This window comes from Diabrotica undecimpunctata, chromosome 1, assembly GCF_040954645.1.
Source record: "Diabrotica undecimpunctata isolate CICGRU chromosome 1, icDiaUnde3, whole genome shotgun sequence".
NCBI lineage: Eukaryota > Metazoa > Arthropoda > Insecta > Coleoptera > Chrysomelidae > Diabrotica > Diabrotica undecimpunctata.
The window spans coordinates 62,304,750-62,325,963 of NC_092803.1; the positions used below are offsets into that span (position 1 = coordinate 62,304,750).

At 32.9% G+C, this 21,214-nt stretch overlaps 1 protein-coding gene across 2 annotated transcripts in view; it reads left to right on the top strand.

Annotated features, from left to right (window-relative positions):
* LOC140450183 (juvenile hormone esterase-like) overlaps positions 1-21,214 on the top strand; it is a 49,302-nt gene that overhangs the window by 25,665 nt on the left and 2,423 nt on the right. Inside the window, exons 6-9 of one of the 2 annotated variants that reach the window (XM_072543650.1) lie at positions 288-463; positions 5,556-5,691; positions 9,648-9,814; positions 19,500-19,638. In XM_072543650.1, the coding sequence (XP_072399751.1) occupies positions 288-463; positions 5,556-5,691; positions 9,648-9,814; positions 19,500-19,638 (618 nt within the window). Of the gene's footprint in view, positions 1-287; positions 464-5,555; positions 5,692-9,647; positions 9,815-15,486; positions 15,657-19,499; positions 19,639-21,214 lie in introns of both variants that reach the window. The other variant, XM_072543643.1, reaches the window with a different exon arrangement.

Genomic DNA, 21,214 nt, shown 5'->3' on the forward strand with positions numbered 1-21,214 from the left:
CGTGAATAATACTGTAGCGTCTAAAATAATCTAAACAGTATAAACTCGAAACAAATAGAAATTCTTACACAATACATCCTACAGGAAAAGGTGCCACCTGTAGAAGCTGGTATTATTATTATTATTAGATTGGCATCAAAATATAATTTTTAATATTTAATGGTTAATATATTATTTTATTACTATTAATTTTTTCACATCATAACTAAGCAAAATTGAGTGTTGTAGTATGTTAGTAGGCCAATTTTTACATAACATCTTCTAGATTTTTTTAACTAAATTTCTAGAATTATTCCATGCTGCAATACAAGAAAGTGGATCAATGATTGGTGGAACTCTACAAACAAATGCCAAAGAAAACATTATAGGTTTAGCAAAATATCTTGATCCCACATTTGAATCTGAAAAATCTGAAGACATTTTAGAAGTTCTCAAAAAAGCTTCTGCAGAAGATATTCTAAAGGTAAGATAATAAAGTTTATGGTGTCAATGAGCAATCCTCTTTGATCTTAACCTCCTGCCTATAGTAATGTTTTTTTTCTAAATTTAATATTTTTAGCTTTCACACTTGCTTAAGGAAATTTAAAAAGTATCTGGAAAGATGTTTAAAAAAATCCTAATTCTAAAATATTGATTTTATTAATATCCTACATAAAGGACATATGTAGGTTGTTGATTTTTTAAATCAAAAATAATGTCCTTCTCATAGGACTCTGGTTGCCTATATTACGAGTTTAGTAAAGATTAAAAAATGAAAAAAAATTAAAGAAGTTAATATTGTTGTTTTCATGGAGCATCCATCTTTTCTGCATCTGTTTTGTTTAGGGGCATAAGCTGGCATATGTATTGCTTTTTGTTGCCTTCGTATAACTAAAGGTAAAGGAGTAATAGGCGTTTTTCTGTGTTTATGTTTAGGCATTAATTGAACTATATCTTCTTCAACGCTATCGCAATCGTTTTCCATATCATTTTCTTCAATTAGTTTCCCTCCCAATTTTATTTTATAATGTCTCAATTGCCAAATATTTTTATTGCCTTTACTCCTTTCACGCTGTCTATATTGAAGCCAAGCGTTGATGACTGCTAAATCTAAAGGTGGCAAATAACCCTTATTGTCCATTTTTTGGTACGACAACGTGACGGACAAACGGCAAACATACAATCTACTAAATCCATCCCACCCATATTTTTATTATACTCCTTAATTACTTCTGGCCGGCAAACTTGTTAATATAATTTATTTTTTTTTTTTGACCACCGCTTACAATAATCTATATTCCCTTAACACTAACATTATTACTGGTTTGTTGTCCATCCACCTTGTGATGGCTATTTTGCTATCATCTCTGTTTTTGATTTCATAAGTACCCTTTAAAGATTTTGAAAAAAGTTTTTCTGATTGCATCAAACAATCTTTAGGATTCCGGTTCTTTATAATGGTTCAAATTCCATAAAGTCCACGAGACAATCATTCGGTACAAAGCTTTGTGGTAGTAAAATATTGGTCAAAGTATATTTTATGCCCTGGTACTAGTGACCTTACTAGATACAATACAGCTGACTCTCCCAATCCAAAACCTTCACTACATAATTGTGGAAATGTTGAATCCCCTTGATATATAATTATATCACATACAATTCCTTGTGGAGTAGCCAGAACAAAAGCTTTTAACCCTACAGGATTTAGTGTATTGGGACAATACTGACGAATTGGAGATCTACCGGAGAATGGAATAATCATTTCGTCGAAACTTAATGATTCAGTGGGTTCTTAAGCGTTACAACCTTCACATATCCTATCAAATAAAGGCCTTATTTTCCAAATCTTATCGCGTCTTTGTTCCACATTTATATCGGAATCAAAAACTACTTTTAATGAAGTTCTGATGGCATAAACGCGTGGACGGCTCATTGCTTCTGCAACAATAGGGATTCTTCATTTTTCATGTCTATTTGTGGATACTGCAAAGTTGACATTACCATCTTAATGCCGATACAAATTTTGATTTCGCGTAAAGATAACCCCAAAGTTTTTCCTTTATTTAAAATGGCGGCTCTATTAGTGGATGTCACTATTTCCAAAAGAATAGTATCATCAATATATTGATGATACCACTCCCAAGAGCCTACATCATTTAGTAAATATGTACAGGCTGTAACAATGATGATACCTCCGGTGTAAATGTGCCACACCATCTATCAGTTAAAACGTCATTTTTATTAACTCTAGATTCCATGCTTGTCGTTTGTCTACCTCTTCCCACGTTCCTTTTTCTTGCAATACGGCCACGGCCTCGCTCTCGTTCATGTCCCCGTCCTCGTCTTAAAGAATGTCTTCCTCGTCCAAAAGAATGGGGTTAAGTTACAAAAGACGTATTCGAAATAGCTTGCAAAGATACACATCTAGAAACATCGCTGGAATCCATTTTTTCTAAAATAGGCGAAATAGATCTAGATACATCTTCAAAATTTGTTCCTGCTTCATCAGAACTGGATGTGTCGTTTTTATTTTCGAAATCTGGATCATTGTCATAGTCATCACTTGAAAAGTCATCATCCGATGCATCTGAATTATTGAGCAACTCTAATAATTCCTCCTCTGATAATGCTGAACAAAAAAACTGTAACTAACAAATGTCCTATACGAAGTACATAAAAAAATGTTAACGTAGAGTATTTGCCACCGTATACCTACATAAAGGATGTAAACATTTTAACTGTTATTACTCAATATTTGTGTATTTTTTAAAAAACTATACTGTTTACATTAATTTGCAACCTTTTGAGAACACAGTGAATAAAAAATGTGCTGCAAATTATTTATGATTAAATAAATATTTGAAGACAGTACTTACCCTTTTTTCTTCAAACACGCTCACTACAACTGCTTTGTGCTATTGTCGCAAAACAGATGAAATTAGGCACGTGGTGTCGGTTTCGTAGTTTCAAAATATTTCAATAGAGTGCCACACAGGGATATAAACGTAATATATTATTTTTAGGAGGCGCTACGAGAATTCAAATGTTAAGTTTATATAAATAAGGGTTTATGTGTATATTATGTATTTATATACTAATAGTACAAGATCCCACTGCAGGATCACTACGTTTATAACGTAGGGATCAAACTCACATTTCTTCATACATTTAAAATTAGGAGAATACATTGACAAGAAGTTTCCAATCAAAAAATGGCCGCAAATATTTTTAGTTTAAATAATAGTAATTAGTTTTTGAAGAACAATTTTATTTCGTTCATTTATTTTTTAAATATAATACGCTGGTCATGGCGCATATATGTATTTTTTATATCAAACTAAATTTTATTTTTTTTTAATATATATATACAAGCTATACAAGCTTGCCTGAGAAAAATGGTCGCAAAGCAAGATTACCAGCTGGTAAAAACGCGATTTATCCAAGATAAAGTAAGATATAGTGAGTGCGCAAAGACAATGGTTGATAAGTGATAATGTGTATATTATTATATATACTTCATCTGATTTACATAACGTTGCACGTCATCGGCGTCATAGCCCGTGACGTCACATGATATTAACACGAAATATTTAGGCGGTAGGTGTGTTCTTTTTTAGAATCACTTTGCCGAGTACACTGGAATTACAGCCACTAGACATATTTTATTATATACGCGTAGAACTAATATTTAAAGATTTCTATTAATGTTAACTTAAAGAAATAGAGAATAATATGTTTCACTTAATTTGTATAAATGCATTATAAATCGTTTTTATGAAGAACATTTGTTCGGAACACACTGTAACTGTAATCGAACGAAGGTCAAATTTTGGCATAAATTGGTAACACTTATTTGACAGTTGCGGTGTTGACACTTTTTGTACTTTATTATTTTAAATTTTAATGTGAATACCTCTTGTTTTATATTTTTACCTATTTAATAAAATCTGTTCTTTTTAAAACAAAATTAGTGTTTTCTTTCAAAAATATCACGTAAGAGTTTAAATAGCCGTTGTAAAGAGTATAATAATAATTATGTGTCCTATTTGATTTAAAATGGATTCAGGACTTTTTTATACTTTGGCAACTATGTCAACTTCAATCTCTGACGTAGATAATGACGTGCAACGGTTTGTAAATTAGATGGACTGTATCTATCGAGGCATGCTTTAAAAACACGCGTAACTGACACTTCAAACCATTAGCGTTACGCGCTAGCGGTCTTTTATTTTTTCTTTGATACGTCGCGTCCAGTGTTTAACAACTGGCAACCATAATTTTCGAGCAATTTTTCTCAGGCAAACTTATATCATGCTATTAAGAAAAAAAAAAGAGATTAAAATTGATTTAAAAAACATGCATATACACCATGGGTAGCGTATTTTATTTAAAAAATAAATTAACCAAATAATTTTTTTGTCAAAAATTAATTAGTATTAATTAACTTAAGCCACTTTTTGACTAGCCACCTATTATACTATTTTTCAAAGTAAAAACGTTGCACGTCACAATTTATACAAATTGACGTCACTTGTTCAATTGACAGTTCAGCTCGTGGCAAAATTGTTTAAAGTTTTTTGCCGCTTTTTTAGAGTAAGAATTTTGTTTATGTTTTGATTTCTTACACAATTTGATCATAATATATTATATATTAATAAATTGTATTTATAAATACATATTAAATTTAGATTAATAGCTTTAAAAACTAATTATTGTTGTGCATTGTGATTGTGCTATGTCACAACAACTAAATAGTCTGTAGAAAGCTGATAAGCTTTCATATAAGATAAATTATTTTGAACAATAAATAATGGCGGGACGTTTTTACTATTAATGCTCTAAAAGAGGTAAGTTTAAAATTTAGAATATATAATTTTGTATTAAAATGTTTTCTTATGTATTTTAGTGTGTTGCAGTAGTCTTAAAACTTAGTGTATTTACTGTTAATATAATAGTTTGACAAACAGTTAACATTTTAAAAATTCCTCACTTACTAACTATTCTGATGTTTTGGCAACGCTGTGGGGTTCTGACGTCGTAAATCTTGAATGACGTGCAATCATTTTTATATGAAAAATTCTATATCAATGTATTCTCGTAGTTTTAAATGTTTGTAAAAATGTGAGCTTGATAAACTACGTTATGAACGTAGTGATCCTGCAGTAAGATTTTATATAATGGCTACAATAATCAAATATATGATGAAAAGTTTAACAGCAAAATAACAGCACTCTAAAAATAAAATTCGCAGTGACTAGTGTTTGAATTGATCATTCCTCGTTATATTTCTCTCTTTGATTACAATATTATTTGATTGTATAGGGACAACCAGCTTAATATAATGAATATCTTAATATTAAAAAATAATTCTTAAACCGTAATATCTTAACATCCAAAGGATTAACTACGTGACTAATTATTACCTAACTGGCGTATTCATCTATTTAAAATGCATTAGACATTCATATCGAAGTACTGTCGATTGCGGTTATTGTAGAAAAATCAATATTTAATTATTTTTACTTATGTAGTACTATTTAAAAAAATAGGTATACAAATAAATATTAATTTTTAAGGCTGGTCGTACTTATGGCAACATGATAGAAAAAAGTGGTTACTATTCTCTTCTTCCCTTACAAAGTTTTATGGATGGCAACTTTAAAAAAGTCCCAATGATGATTGGCTTTAATTCCGAAGAGTGGATAAAATACGGTATGTTTTAATAAATTAACCAATTATCAGTAAAATAGTGGTCTTTCATTATTTTTTATACATTATAAGTCTCATTAAGCTTTCTCAAAAAATGAATATATGTTTCTGTAATTCTTAAAAGATTTTGAGTACACTTTACTTATGTTGAAAGGTGGTTAGTTAATAATAATAAATATTAATAAAATAGAGTAAATTTTTTCTAATTATATTACTTAGAGCAAAAATCATAGATGGACTTATTATTTTATATCATTAGAATTCACTTGATACCATCATTTTTTTGCCTTTATCCCTATATAGAGTCGGCTTCCCCAATTAAATTTCTCCATAATAAGTTTCTATCTTGAGTATATCAATATCAATACCCTTTACCAAAATGTCCTGCCTAAGCGTCTCCCCCAGATCTTCTTTGATCTTCCACTCCTACTACTTCCAGAAAGCCGCAGATCAGCGATTCTTCGTATTGGGTGATTAACATCTAGACGTTAAACATGACCAAACCATCTTAACCTACTCTCTCTCATTTTGGCAACAATTAGTGCCTCTCCTAGACTTTCTCTAATATACTCATTCTTAATTTTATCCTTTTTTTGTCACTTTTCACATCCATCTACCAGCATTCTCATTTCCTACCCATGCATTTTTTTCCTCTTGCTTTTTAACTGCCCAACTTTCAGTTCCGCATCGTAATTTTTCTGTCACACACCACTCGCTTCCGTCCACTTCATTCATTCCATCTTAATTCTGCTGAAAGCATTTACTGGTCCTAGTTGCTTAAAACTTACTTTTCATATTCATTTCACTATCCAAATATTTCATTTTAAGTGAAGTAACTTCATCTTTAAATGAACATTTTAAATACTCTGTTTTATCCTCCTAATTTTTAAATATTTTTTCTCAAGAGCATGTCTTCAATGTTCCAGCTTTTGTTCTAAGTCGCCTTCACTATTTTAGTCCAGTGTGAAATAAACGTGAAATACAGCGATACCCTGTAATTTGCCTCGTCACCACCAAATTGCACAAAAATTTGGATTTACGTTGTACTTACCCTCCACAAAAAGCAGCCACTTGCCATTAGTTACTATATTCGTTTTAATTGAGATTTAGATGTCGTATATTGAATGCGCGAGACGGTACATTTCCAAATTTTTGATTTTAAAAAATGGACTAAAAACTGATGCTTTAAAGCTCATAACTCACAAATAAATAAATTCTGAGTCTTAAGGCACTAAGAACTTTTGATCAGCATGACCAAAGCTACATCTCTGCAAAGTTTTAGCCACTTTAACTGAATAAGTAATTAAGAAATACACTAAAGATATTTGCACGAATACGACAACCAATGCGGCTAAGAGTTACGCAGGATACAAAGAGATGGGTGGCTCTCATCCTGCTTGATGTCAAGAATGCCTTTAATATGGTATCATGGAAAAAAAATATGTACAGACTGAGCGAATTGGGTGTTAGTAAGTACCTGGTCAAAGTAATTGACAGATACTTTACTAACAGGTCCATAAGAGAAAAAGATACCAGCATCAGTTTATCGCAGGATTCAGTACTAGGTCCCATTCTGTGGAATGTCCTGTAAGACGTGGTGTTGAGGCTACAGATGCCAAGGGGATGCCAAGGCTCTTGTAGCTTATGCCGATGATCTCGCACTGCTTGCGAAGGCGAGTCACAAAACGGACATGGCTAATGCGGCCAACACAGCCTTGCGTCACATTGGTAGGTGGATCAGAGAGAACGATCTATAGCTAGCACCTCAGAAAACTGAGATGACAGTTCTTAAAGGGAGCCCGGAAAACTCCTCTCTTCACTTTAAAGTGGAAGGTGTGGAGGTTGCACCGATTAAATCGATTAAATATCTGGGAGTCTGGTCATCGGAAGGACTATGGTTGGGAGCACACATCCAAAAGACGGTAGAGAAGGCGAACCGAAATTTTGAGGCGTTGATTCGGCTGATGCCAAACATTGGAGCCCAGGTAGCACCAAAAGAAAGGTGCTAAATGGAGTTTTTCAATAGGTGGTAACCTACGCTGCCCCCGTGTGGTGTAGCGTACTAAATACTGCGAAATACGCTAAGCTAATGGAGACTTCGCAAAAGCGAATAGCGTTTGCTCTTCAGGGTATCTAGCGCATATAGGACAGTTTCAAATGAGGTTCTATATATCATTGGAGCAGTGATACCGATCGTTTTGTTGTGCAAAGAGCGAGCGAGGGTGTACGCGAGGAGGTTGGATGTAAATATAGATGAGAATGAGAGAGAAATAACGATAGCAGAGTCGCAGAGAGAATGGGCAAATGATAGCGGAAAGGCAAGGTGAATGAAGGAGCTTATTGCTGATGAGCCGTGGTGAGAATGTAAGTTTAGAAAACTAGACTACTTCCTGACGCAGTTTCTGACCGGACATGGTAGTTTTGGCACCTTCAAAAATAGAATAGGCAAATCTGCCTCGGCAGACTGTACTGTTTGTGGGGTACCGGACGCTCGCGTCCACATTTTAAACTGTGAGAGATGGCAAATGAGAGTGCAGATTTCGAGAGGCAAATGGGTTTCTAGCTGGGTGAAAGAAACATATTAAACATAATGTTAAGAGGACAGAAAGAATGGAGAAAAGTACACACACATATAAATATATATATATATATATATATATATATATATATATATATATATATATATATATATATACTATGTAACATACATAGTATGTTATATTATTAAGCATATATCAGTAAGCAATGGATACAACGAACAAATAATTAATTATAAATCAGAAACTACACAAAAAAGCCCTGAAATTAGTATTTCCACCACCAGAGAAAAAACCTAGTACCTTCTGCTCGATTACATATACAGGCAAAATATTAACAAAAATAGCCGAACACATAAAAAAGAAACGATAAAAAAGGTTTCAGAACAAATAACAACTTAGGCAAATATATTAAAAACAACAAGAGCCAAAATAAAAAGCACTTACACAGTGGTGTACACAAACTTAAATGTGACGACTGCCCAAAAACTTACATCAGTCAAACTGGTGGAAATTTCAATAAACAAATAGCAGAACATAAAAGGGATTTTAATAATAGAAAAACAGATTCTACATACGCACTTCACCTTCTAGATTATATCCAATCTTTTAATGACGAATTTAAAATCCTTCATAGTCAAAATAAAGGCCTTAGGCTATCTTTGTTAGAATCTATGGAAATTAACAATTTAAAAAACACAAATATAATTCTGAATGACCAACTTGAGACAAACAGTTCTCGCCTCCTCAACCTATTTCATTAAAGACTATAAAATGTAAACGCATGCCAAAAATAGATCACTTGAGAAAGGCAATCAGCTGAAACAGCTGTAGTGATAAGAGTTTATAGTAAATTTTGTGGAAGTTTTTGAAAACAAAGTTTTCAGTGTTTTATTATATAAAATGAATTTTCATGAAGTAACGGTCGAATCTATCAATTATATTATTTGCAGTTTATCATATCTATCATAATAACTCTAACTGTAACTAGTTCTGATGGCACGTGATGCGAAACGAAGAAAAATATCGAATTCTTCAACTCGTTATGCAGGGTAAAGTATTTGGCAGGAGAGGACCGGGGCGCCGTCGTATCTCGTGGTTGAAAAACCTCTGACAATGGTTTGGGATGACCTCCGCGGAGCTGTTTCGCAAAGCAGTCAACAAAACCATGATAGCCTTGATGATTGCCAACATCCGGACCGGATAAGGCACTGAAGAAGAAGAAGACGAAGAACTAGTTCTAATGACTATGAATGTCACATACACGTTAATTTAAATAAACAAATTTACATATAAATAGTAGTTACCTTGTCTCCTTCCGTTTTCATTTTCTGCTGTCACTTTTTGAGTCTCAATTATTATTTGGAGGCTAAGTATTTAGAATCACTTCAATAATTTTTTTAATTGGATTTATTATTTAAGCAAAAAATCGAAGTAATGGAACTTTAAAAGGATTTGATGATAATCCAGAGCTGCTCATACATAAAAATTTAAATATGTCACCAGAAAATCGACACATAGCAGGAAAGTTAATGAAGAAAGTTTATACATCAACGACTTTTGTCAACGATTTTGGAGCTTACATAAGAGTGAGTTTATCTTAGATATACAAGTCTAAAAATTTTAGTTATATTAGGTTGCATTTACTCATCTTTTTTATTCTTTTATTATCAGTTTATAAGTGAAATTTCTTAATTGCCTCATATGCTTTTCTGTTTTTGTCTGTCCAACTCTCTCTCTCTCTCTCTCGTAGATACCTTAATACTTTAGAGTTTATCCTTTTAGTTTAACATATATATATATATATATATATATATATATATATATATATATATATATATACATATATTATTATGATCTGCTTAAATTTAAGTTAAGGTAAATTTAATTAAATTACATTAAATTAAATTAGATTGAATTTCTCAGTGTTTTTTACTACAAACAAAAATATTTTATTTTCAATTCGTGGCTTCTAGTATTTTCTGGATGCTCGCTTTCTTTATGATAGACAAGAAGAATAAATATGATATTCACAGTTTATGACCTTCAAAAAAACACCATTTATTTTAATACCATATAGCAATATAAAAATAAAGATGATGTACAATTTACTATCTATTCCTCAAAAAAAAACAAAACTTAATTTTGGTATCTCCTTTTTAAAACAAGTTATTTAATTTACTGTAAAAATTATTTTAATTAACTTAAAAAAAAATAAAAAATAATTCTTTTTAATCAATTACTTTATGATATGGGTTTAAAAAAAAAACATATCTGGTACAAATACAACGCTTATTTCACAAATAATTTGAGTGACCTTTTTGATTTACTCATTGTGATGTTTCCCGACGAACACTGATTTAGTCTCCAAAATTGTCCAAAACTGTCCAATTCTCCAAACACGTGTGGATCTGCTTCCACCTTCCAAAACTGTTACACAAAACAGTACTCGTTGAGATTCTCTCCAAAATTAAACCTCCGACTCGTTTCAAAATAATAATAATGGCACTCTTTCAGCAAAATGGTTATCTCGTACAAACTTTATATAAATTTTCTTTCTTTACTTACAGAGTAAGGGGTCTCTTTGGACACAAGAAGTTTGGGATTCTAGACCTGGTTTCGATTTGCCTACATCTATTCTGCTATCACCAACTTAACCCACAAACAAAAACTTATACTTATTTTTCACACATTGTTCTCAAACTGGACTTCTCGTTCTGTTTCTTCTCGATCTATTTTAGAATCATATATAGTATTATTCGAGAATCATCTGGAGTAGTCCATTTCTATTCGCCTCATCGGTAACTTTTTGAATGATAAAACCATCGATCGTATCGATGGTTTTATCGATATCTAGATTCATCCTTTTGAGAATTGTGACACGTACCATGCGTCAGAGGTATGCTATTCTGTTACATTGCTCCCCTCTTAGATTTAGACGTCCTAATCAGCAACACACAGTAATTCGTACTTCCAATCTTGATTTTCTAGTGCATGGTCTATCTTTGGTAAGGCCAACTGTGGTCCCCATATACAGCAAAGATCAACGACTTGATTTTTTAACTCGTCCAAACGACCTAACTTCTTATTGAATGCACACGAGATTCCTTTAGTTATCTTAAGGTCTTTGGCATCGCAGTGGGTTAAAGAGACGTTATGCGGAACACTAAAACGATCCTGTTGAACTTCTGTGGTCACGCCGAATCTAGCACTCTTTCTCTCTGCGTAATTTGACATAAATTCATTAAAGCTTGATCGCTAGTCATCTTTGTTCTCATGTTGAAGGCTTCGTACCTCTTCTATTCCATTTGAGCTACCATAAGGTGGATGACGATTTGTGCAAACAACTTTTGGTTTACCTTTCGGTAACTTCTTAATTCGGTATATTACACCATTTATACGTTAAAAAGATAAGCCTCGACGGCGTTGTGGATTATAAAGCCAAACAGGGTCACCTACTTCAAAGCTTTCATTCTTGCATCGAGAATCATATTTATCTTTTATTCTATCACTGGTTAACTGGATGCCTTGTCGGGAAAGTTTACGAATGTTGTTCATTCTAAACTTCAGGTGGTCGACATATTCTCCGCTTGCAACATGTTCTTCGAAAGGTCTCCAGCCAAACTCTAGATCGCAGAGCAAATGAACTTCACGACCCAACGTTAGGTCGGTGGGAGTCTGGCCTCTAGTTTCATTCACGGTTTAGCGGTAGGCCATTAGGAATAAATGAATGTGCTGTTACCTATCTCTTTGATGTTTGGAGACAACTTTGGACAGGTGTTTACCCATTGTTCGATTCATCCTCTCGACTATTCCAACTCATTAAAGATGCAGGGGTGTTGTTCTGGTCTTATTGACACCAATCAATTTTAAACGTTATGGAAAAGGGTTGTTCAATCTGTTCAGGCTTTTTGACTGTTGGATTATTTCCTTGCAATTTATGGAGAATGTTACCTGCGTCGCCACCATTTCAACATCTGGGCTCGTACCTTTTTGACATTGTGTTACGAACTATTTTCCATACGATTTCATCCAGACATTTATTGGTTTGTTCGTCACTTGCTTCAGAGGTTCGTACTCGATAGCTTCGTGAAACTTGACTAGATGTTAAGTGTTACAAGGCAATGGCGAGTGCTTCATCTAAAACTTTCGATCTTGCTAGTCGCAAAATTTTCTGTAGTTCACTCTCAACCCATTGACTAAGGTATCTACAGCAATTTCTTAAAAAATGTTGCCTGGTGCCTCTGAATAAGCCAATTGCACGATACGAGCAACATCTGCTTTAAAATTTTGCCAATTTTAACTTGTCTGTTAAATTTTACTGCTAAGTTGTAATTTGTAGACTTGTTGTAGTAGGAGATCTCCATCGTGTCTAGTCGAGTGATCAAGGTCTGGTAACATTTTTCTTTACGCTTAGAAATCTTAGGATATCCGCAGCATCACTTTGTAAAGCAACAGTCAAGGAAACAACCTTTTCTTGTTCGATCCAAAGATTAGCTGTCGCAATTGCTTCAAATTGTCTAAGGTATATGGACCAACAAGGCTTCCCATCAAATATGATATGATGTGTCGTTTCATCCCTCAATTATTTTTCTTTCACTACAGAATCTAAAACTACTGCATTAACTGGTGGTAGATTGTATTGGTTTTTATGCTCTCTATAGGTATAAGGTATCTCTATACGGTATAATTGCCGAGCTCTTGAAAACAAGCAAGACATTAACAATCCCTGTACTAACAGAGCTATTTAATAGATGTCTCCATACTAGCAAGATCCCTAAAGACTAGAACAAGAGTCTAGTAATACTCCTACACAAAAAAGGGGACAAATGTGATCTACAGAATTATAGACCTATATCGTTGCTCAGTCAAGTATACAAACTATTTATGAGAATTATTAACAACCAGTTAACCTACAAAATGGACAATTATCAACCGGTTGAACAGCATGAACAATGAGAACGTTAATAGAGAAGTCAAATGAATACCAACTACCCGTATTTCTTGCCTTCGTCGACTATGAAAAGGCGTTTGATAGTATCGAGATGTGGGCCATAGAACAACAAGCAATTAATAATTGTAGAATAGATTCGAGATATAGGCAACTAATACATAATATATATGAAAATGCAACTATGATAGTACAGCTAGACGAAAATACAAATCACATCCCCATTAAGAGAGGAGTGAGACAAGGAGACGTAATATCGCCAAAGCTTTTTAACCTAGCCTTAGAAGACGTCTTCAAAACTACAAATTGGTCAACCTTTGGCATTAACGTTAATGGCAACAAGTAAGACCACCTCAGATTCGCTGACGACATAGTGATTATAGCGAGCACATTCGAGGAACTGCAAATTATGATGGGGGAACTAGCAGCCAGCTCACTATACGTCGGCCTAAAAAAGAATATAAAAAAAACAAAAATAAACACAAACACAGATGACCCCAGACATATAACTATAAATGGCAGTGAGATAGAACAAATCCAGGAATATATCTACCTAGGCCAAATCCTGAGACCAACGTTGGAATAGTACAATACAACATTGGAGACCTTACGAAAGTAAACGACCAAGAGGAAGACCACAGATGAGATGGGTTGATGACATTAAAATAATAGCCGGACAAATTGGAAATATGTTGCTCAGGATAGAGACCGATGGAAGGAGTTGGGAGAGGTCTACGTCCAAACATGGACGACAGAAGGCTAAGAAGAAGAAGAAGATTATGCTCTCTAATTGATTGATCTTCTCTTCTAAGTGATTTACATTTTTTTGTACCTTATCGAATGTTCTAGAAAATTGTTCGAATTTATGACTGTTCTGAGTACATATTTCTGAGTACATTCTTTAATAATTTGAGAAGTCTCAGAGAAGAGATCATTCTTTTATAAATTTTTTTAATCACTTGAGAACCATTTTGGAATGTATCATCATTATTTTTAGACGTTTCCTCAATCATTTGAAAGATATTTTCAAATTTCTTAATTATTTTCGTTAAAACTGCTCCTTCTGCCGATTGTAACTGCAATATCTCTGGGTTATTTCCATTTCTGTTGAGAATGTCCTTCAGTCGTTCGTGAAGGATCTTCTTGGACTAGCTGAAGTCTTCATCCCGTTCTTCTAGTTGTTCACATAAATATTTTACTAACAGTTCTGCAAGCCGCTCACACGTACTTTTTAAATGTTCTTTTTTACGAAAATCTTTACCAAACTACGCAAATGTTCTCGACAAACAATACTTTTAAAAAATTTAAAAGTCTTTCCAAGAGTTACTGTTTAATTTATTTCTCAATTAAATAAATTATCTAATACCATGACTCCACTGCAACGTGTTTAATAAAATGAGCGGTTCTAATTAATATAAATATATTTATTTATAAGCTTACAGTACGATAAAGTTTTATTCGACAATAATCTGGAGTAGTCTATCTCTATTCGCCTCGTCGATAGTTTCCCGAAGGCAGGCGCTATTGATAACGGCATCCATCGTATGTTCTAGATTCATCCATCTGAGAATTGTGCCACGTACCACACGTCGAAAGCATGCTAATTTGTTACAATATTTTTATGTCTCCTGGCGTGTCTCCTTTGTCCTAGACTTGGAGCTAGCGTTTAGTACAATTTCTTAAAAATTTTTGTTTAATTTTTTATTTTTAAGTATATTTTTTCTATCGTATATCATTATAATCCCAAGTACTTACCTTGTAATTATTCCCGATCCTGAACGAACGTATTATATCTATTGTGCTCCGTTATAAACCACAATTTATGTGTTGTAACTTACCAGTCAAAATTTTACCTTAGGTTTTTTGTCATTTTAAAGTGGAAATATACTTTTAGGCTTTTTTACTGATGAAGGTCCGACTGGACCGAAAACATTTTGAAGATTTGTAATCATTTTGAATAAAATTTTTAAATTATTTTAATAAACAATATACCATTATCCACAAGAAGTTCTTACTTCTATGTAAGTTTGGTTAATTATACAAACATCTTCACTATCAATATGACACATAATTCCCTACTAAATATATTCATCATTGATTCATAAATAGTAATACATATGTTAAAATATTTAAAAACCTTTAAGGACATAAGTAAGTAATATTCATGGTAACCATTAAGTAGTTTTAATTCTTAGTTGTTATATAGAAACAATCAGAATGGTAGCTAATAAGAATATGTTAAAAAAATAACTTTTTGTGAAAGCAAAATGAGAAAAAAAAATAAAATTTTTTAATATTGTGTATACTTAGCTACCAATAGAAACAACACAAACTTATTGCAAGGACTTGACAATGATCCCAGTCTCCTTATACATGCCAATCTCAATATGTCTCCAGAGAATCGAACTCGTGCCGGAGTTCTGATGAAACAAGTATATACTAACAGCACTTTTATGGAAGATTTTGCTGCATATATTAGAGTAAGTAGCTTTTAGTCTTGTTTGTTTCAAATAAAATAAAAAGCAAATTGCACGTTTCTGATATTAATAAAAATAGTTAAAAGCACATATGAAACAGTAAAATAAAAAATTCACAAAGACAACTAGAAAGCGACGTATTTTTAATGAGTTTCTCCACAAATAAAATGCAGAATCTAAATGCATGTTTATCAACAAACTACAAGAAATTAATGACAATTACAAAAAATATATGCAAAATCATACGAATGATATTAAATCAAATCATCATTATTCTGGTTTTACAACTCTGTGAGGGTCCTAGCTTCCTCGAGAATTTCTCTCCAGTCGACCATATGCATTGCTTTTCTCCGTCAAGCACGTATTCCCATCTTTCTCATTTCTTTATCGATGTTATCAAAGAACCTTGATCTCAGTCTTTTCCTTCTTCTTTAGTCTTCTCTAGACTAATAAGTCTATTAAGGTGCATTTTTCTAGCTACTTAATTTTTTCCTTCCTTATTACATGCCCTACCCACCTCAGAAGTCCTATCTTAATATATTTTACGATATTTGGTTTCGGGTAGGTATATGCTATACAATTCGAAGTTGTATCGTCTTCTCTATACTCTATTGTCAATTAACACTTCCTAGACTCGCTTTCATACATTTCTTTGGAAACATGTTAAAATCTTAACACGTTTTCATTACTTTTTGTTAGAGTCTAGATCTCTAAACCATATGTTAGGATATAATTGAGGATTTAAGAAAAAGATTAAGCCCAAAATAACGTCGTGTAAGTTTTGCGGTTTATCTTGGCTGTAGTGTTTAACTGTAATCGAAGAATTTCCCTTTTAAGAACCATTAGCATATTCTTTGACTGTATTCTATATTAAGTCAACATTAACAATATATTCACTACATATATGTATTGGCTTTAATTGCAGCTATAATATATAAAACGGGTTCTCTTGTTAAGAGTGCCGGTTCCCGTCCACCGTATTTCCTGCAGTGTTAAAATTTCTACTTTGTACGTGATCTCCATAATTCCATTTTTAGCTTGCAGAGTTTTCGTTGTAAGTTTCGTCCAGTTAATAGTCTAGTCCCTAAGGTTTCGTAACATATGCTTCTTTACAAGAAGAGGTTGAAACAGCACAAAAAGCAGTAGCGATAAAATTTTTCAACGTCAAATCAGATATGTACAATTTTAGTAATGTTTATGTTTACATAGAAAAAAACAAACAATAAAAATATAGGCCGTTTGCATCCCTTAACTGTCGCGCATATTTTGCATAAAAAGTTGAATATTACCAATATTATTAAAATTAAAGGCATTGGAAAACACAGAATTAAAGTTTTGTTAAGGTCAATTTCTGATGAAAATAATTTGGTTAAAAATGTAAAGTTAAAAAATGAAAATTTGGTAGCTTATATTCCTAATCATCTACTAGAAATTAAAGGTCTAATCAGAGATGTTGATACCCAATACGATGAAAATTATTTATTAGATAACAGTGAATCTCCCTCTCCAATATTAGGTTTCAAACAAACTTTTAGAAGGGTTGACAAGGAAGAAAAACTAACTATGTACCGAAAAGGACTGTAATAGTCACCTTTGAGGGAAATATTTTACCTAGCTACATTGCAATAAATACATAGTGTGTTTTTTTCTGTGGAAACCTATATTGACAAGGTCATTCAGTGTTATAATTGTTTGAGATTTGGACATATCTCCAAGCAGTGTCGCAGTACACAGGAACATTGCATAAAATGCGGAAAAACCAAAAATGATGATCATGCGTGCCAGGATAATGATATTCAGTGCATCCATTGCAATAGTAAGGATCATGTATCTATTTCCAAGAAATGTCCAAAATATGAACTGCAGAAGATCAAAAACCTAATGATTGAGCAAAAAACTTCTTTCATCGAGACAAAAACTTACTGTGAATTCGATACTTCTCGGGATTGTTCACTCAGAATAGATATTCCATACTAGAAAATATCGGAAACAGTTTTCCTCCCCTGCCAATATTTACAAAAAATTCAACCTCTTCTGCTGCCACACAAATAATCACGGGTAGAAACCAAAATATATCATAAAATAACACATTACAACCCTCCTCAAGTCACTATAGCATAGCGAGAAAACGAAGATTAATCTCTCCTACCTTAGAGTCCCCATATAATGCACCTATGTTTTCTTTTGATTTTGGGCCAACTAGACCCCTTCCTGCCATTTTTGTAATATTGTTTAGACAGGGTTAAAGGAACTATAAGGCATACACTGAACCTAGACATGAATGCCAAAAAAATTCAAAAAGTTGTCATATCGATATTAAAGATATTTTTTTAGAGGCAGTAATCAATTTCAACTCAAAAGTGACCTAATGGAATGGCAGCCGTGTAAATCAAAGGACAAAAGTGAGTGATTAATCAGGTGAGGGATCAATTATCACAAAGCTGTGACTATTATACTAACGAACTGAGAAGGGCGAAAGGAGAAAGAAGACATAACAGGCAGTATAAATATTAAAGTTTAAAATAAAATACTCTCAAAAAGCCCTTAGATAAGAATGCTCTCGCTCCAAAAATACTTAAGTGTAGTGAAGACATCTTGAAACAACTTTTTAGAGCGAACTTTGCTTAAAAAATAATATTACTAGACACAGCACCCGCAGATTGGACTGGAGACTATACCTTATGATTCTAGGGGAAACTGGCGTAGGGAAAGAGAAGTGATAAATCAGAAAGATAATCAATTGACAATAAAATTACTTTAGTCATATAAATCACCAAGTTCCGGCGGGATTTATCCATGAATTCAATAAAAAAAAAAACAAAACGAAAAATTATGTATGAGGCTATATGCTAGTTTCTTCTTCTTGTGCTGTCTTCTAACGAAGGTTGGTGATCACTTTTTTAAACGCTTTTCTATATTTTGCAACGTACATATATTATCTTTTCAATACTAATCTACTAATAATTTCAAGATTTTTTCCTTCTCCCTAACCTTTTTTTCCCCCTACTCTTTCTTGCATGATGACGTGTAGCAGAGAGTATTTTAGTCGTAAGAATTTTTCGTTTGAGACGTTTGCAGTCCAAGGAATTTTAAGAATACGCTTATATAGCCAGATTTCGAATGCCTCCTCGTTGTTAACTAGAGCTCCGAAATATATCATAGGAGAGATTACCTCACACCATGCAATATTCTACAATATAGTAACCATGATATTGGTTTTTTGTAGTTAACGATGAGTCCAAACTTAGCACTTTTTACCACTGGATTTTTTAATCTCAAGGTAGAAAGTGCTAATTTCTTTCGGAGTATTCGCTACAAGTGCGGTGTTATCTGCGAGCGCAAGTTAGATATCTTGACACTGCCTAGGTTTACTCCTCCCTCCCAACCATCGAAAACTTAGTTTAATACATTCACTTAGATGCATTCAATAAATTGAGAATTGCTAAGCTGTGGTCAATATCAGAAAGAAATATTCACCCTATGAGAAAGAAACTACAACCTATCACCAAATTGGCTACACAAGCTTAACATTAGTTTTTTTCGCTATTAATTATTTTGGTAAAAAATGTTAATAACAACATTTTTTCTTTAAAAATAGGAAATAAATTGCTGAATTATGTTTTTTTTTTATAATAGTGTTAATAAACCAAGCAACTCCCTACGAGCAAGTTTATATTTCAAACGTCGCGAACTCCCCTGTGACAGTGTACGTTACGTACCTATTTATAAAGTCACGACGTATCATCCGAACAAAGGTTAAGCTGTAATATGATAGATATACATACTTTTAATGAGAAATAAGATACCAAATTTTCTTGGGGTTAATTTATTTTTATCTCGTTTCAGTGGAGCAGCGATCAATCTTTTTCAACGCCCACTGGAAAACAGATAGAACTCGGATGTGTTCATGCACCCTACTTTGTATACCAGTTCGCCTATAAGGGAGATCTAGGTGGAATGATGGATGATATCTACATTGTTCCTGGTAAGATATATTTATAAGAAAGAATTAAAAACTTACATTTTTTATGATATAAATTAGAAAGTTTTTGAATATTATTTTACGGTTATATTATAATAGTATATTATATGTTGGTAGTGATATAATTTCTTAGATTATCACAAAACTTTTGTTAAAGTTAGACATAGCCGGCTTATCCAATTATTACTTGAAAAAAAAAAAATTGGACATGATAGATATCCAAATTAGTAGCAGCCTTTATTACAATCAGAAAGCTGTATTAATAGACCAGGGAGTAACGATTTTCCCAAGACAATCTTTGATACAAATATCTTGCTACTGCTTTGGATAAATTTGGCAATAAAAATATACAATAAACAAAATATGCAAAGGATTAAATTTATTTCATTTTAAATACTAAAGGTGAAGACCTGTAAATTATATGGAAAAGTGACACAATTTTATTTTCTCACGCAGTTTATTTTCTCTTACAGTCAATTCATAATATTGTTAAAAATTTTGGGAGTTGTTATTGCCTCAAAAGTTGCGAAAAAATGGGACCGATAAATCCTCTGTTTCGTTAGTAGGGAGACACAATCCTTTCAATACGAGGTATTGGGTGCGGGAAAACCAGCACAGAAGTGTTGGTAATCAAATTCATCGTCCTCAAAGTTAACGTGTGAACTGGCATTTTAGGAGACCACATAATATGTCCATTAAGGACAACTTGAATAGTAGAGTATACCTCGATTTGTTATAGAATCGTGTTCTTCCCGCTATTTACAATCTTTCTGACATAAATCTGGAGAATGTTTGGTTTCATCAAGATGGCTGTTCAGTTTACAACGCTCGAATTATTAGAGAGTAATTAAACAATACTTTCCCGAATCGAGTTATCAGTGGAACGGCGATATTAAGTATCCTGCGCGATCTTGAGATCTTATACCCATAACCTTCTTTTTTTTTGGGAAATATTTAAAAAGAATCATCTACGATCATCCTGAGGCTAGAGCCCAAAATTTAGATGAAATAAAAATTCAAGTAAGAGAAGTCTCCAATCTGTTACAGCAGAAACTCTTTCATATATCCTCAGAAGTTTTTACGGCAGATTAGGATACTATTCCGTCGTAGAAGGGTAAATATTTGAATAATTTCTGTAGGGCATAAGAAATTATTTCTTATTTTATTAGGAATTATTTTTATTTTTAGTAAGAGTATATTTTTTGTTTTATCTTTAAAGAAATTCGCCTTTATTTTTAATTCAAACACAAAAAATTGTTCACATTATTAAAAACCGATACGAATGCACAGCTTTATAAAGGTCAGTGTATTTTTATCAAGTTTATGTACTCTAAGAAACGAACCGGGTTACGTAATGAAAACAAACATCGAATTCTAATGAAGGAGATGTAAAGCGCATCCGTTGTTACGTGCTACTAAATGATTTTCTATTTTCTGTCGTGGTGACAGGGGAGATCTTAACGTACTGTATTTATATTCGGAATGACAACTTTTTCATACAATCTTTATAAAACCAATACAATGTCTTACAACTCTTAGAAACCATTAGCCCTTTTTTTAATAAGCACTATTTGAAAGA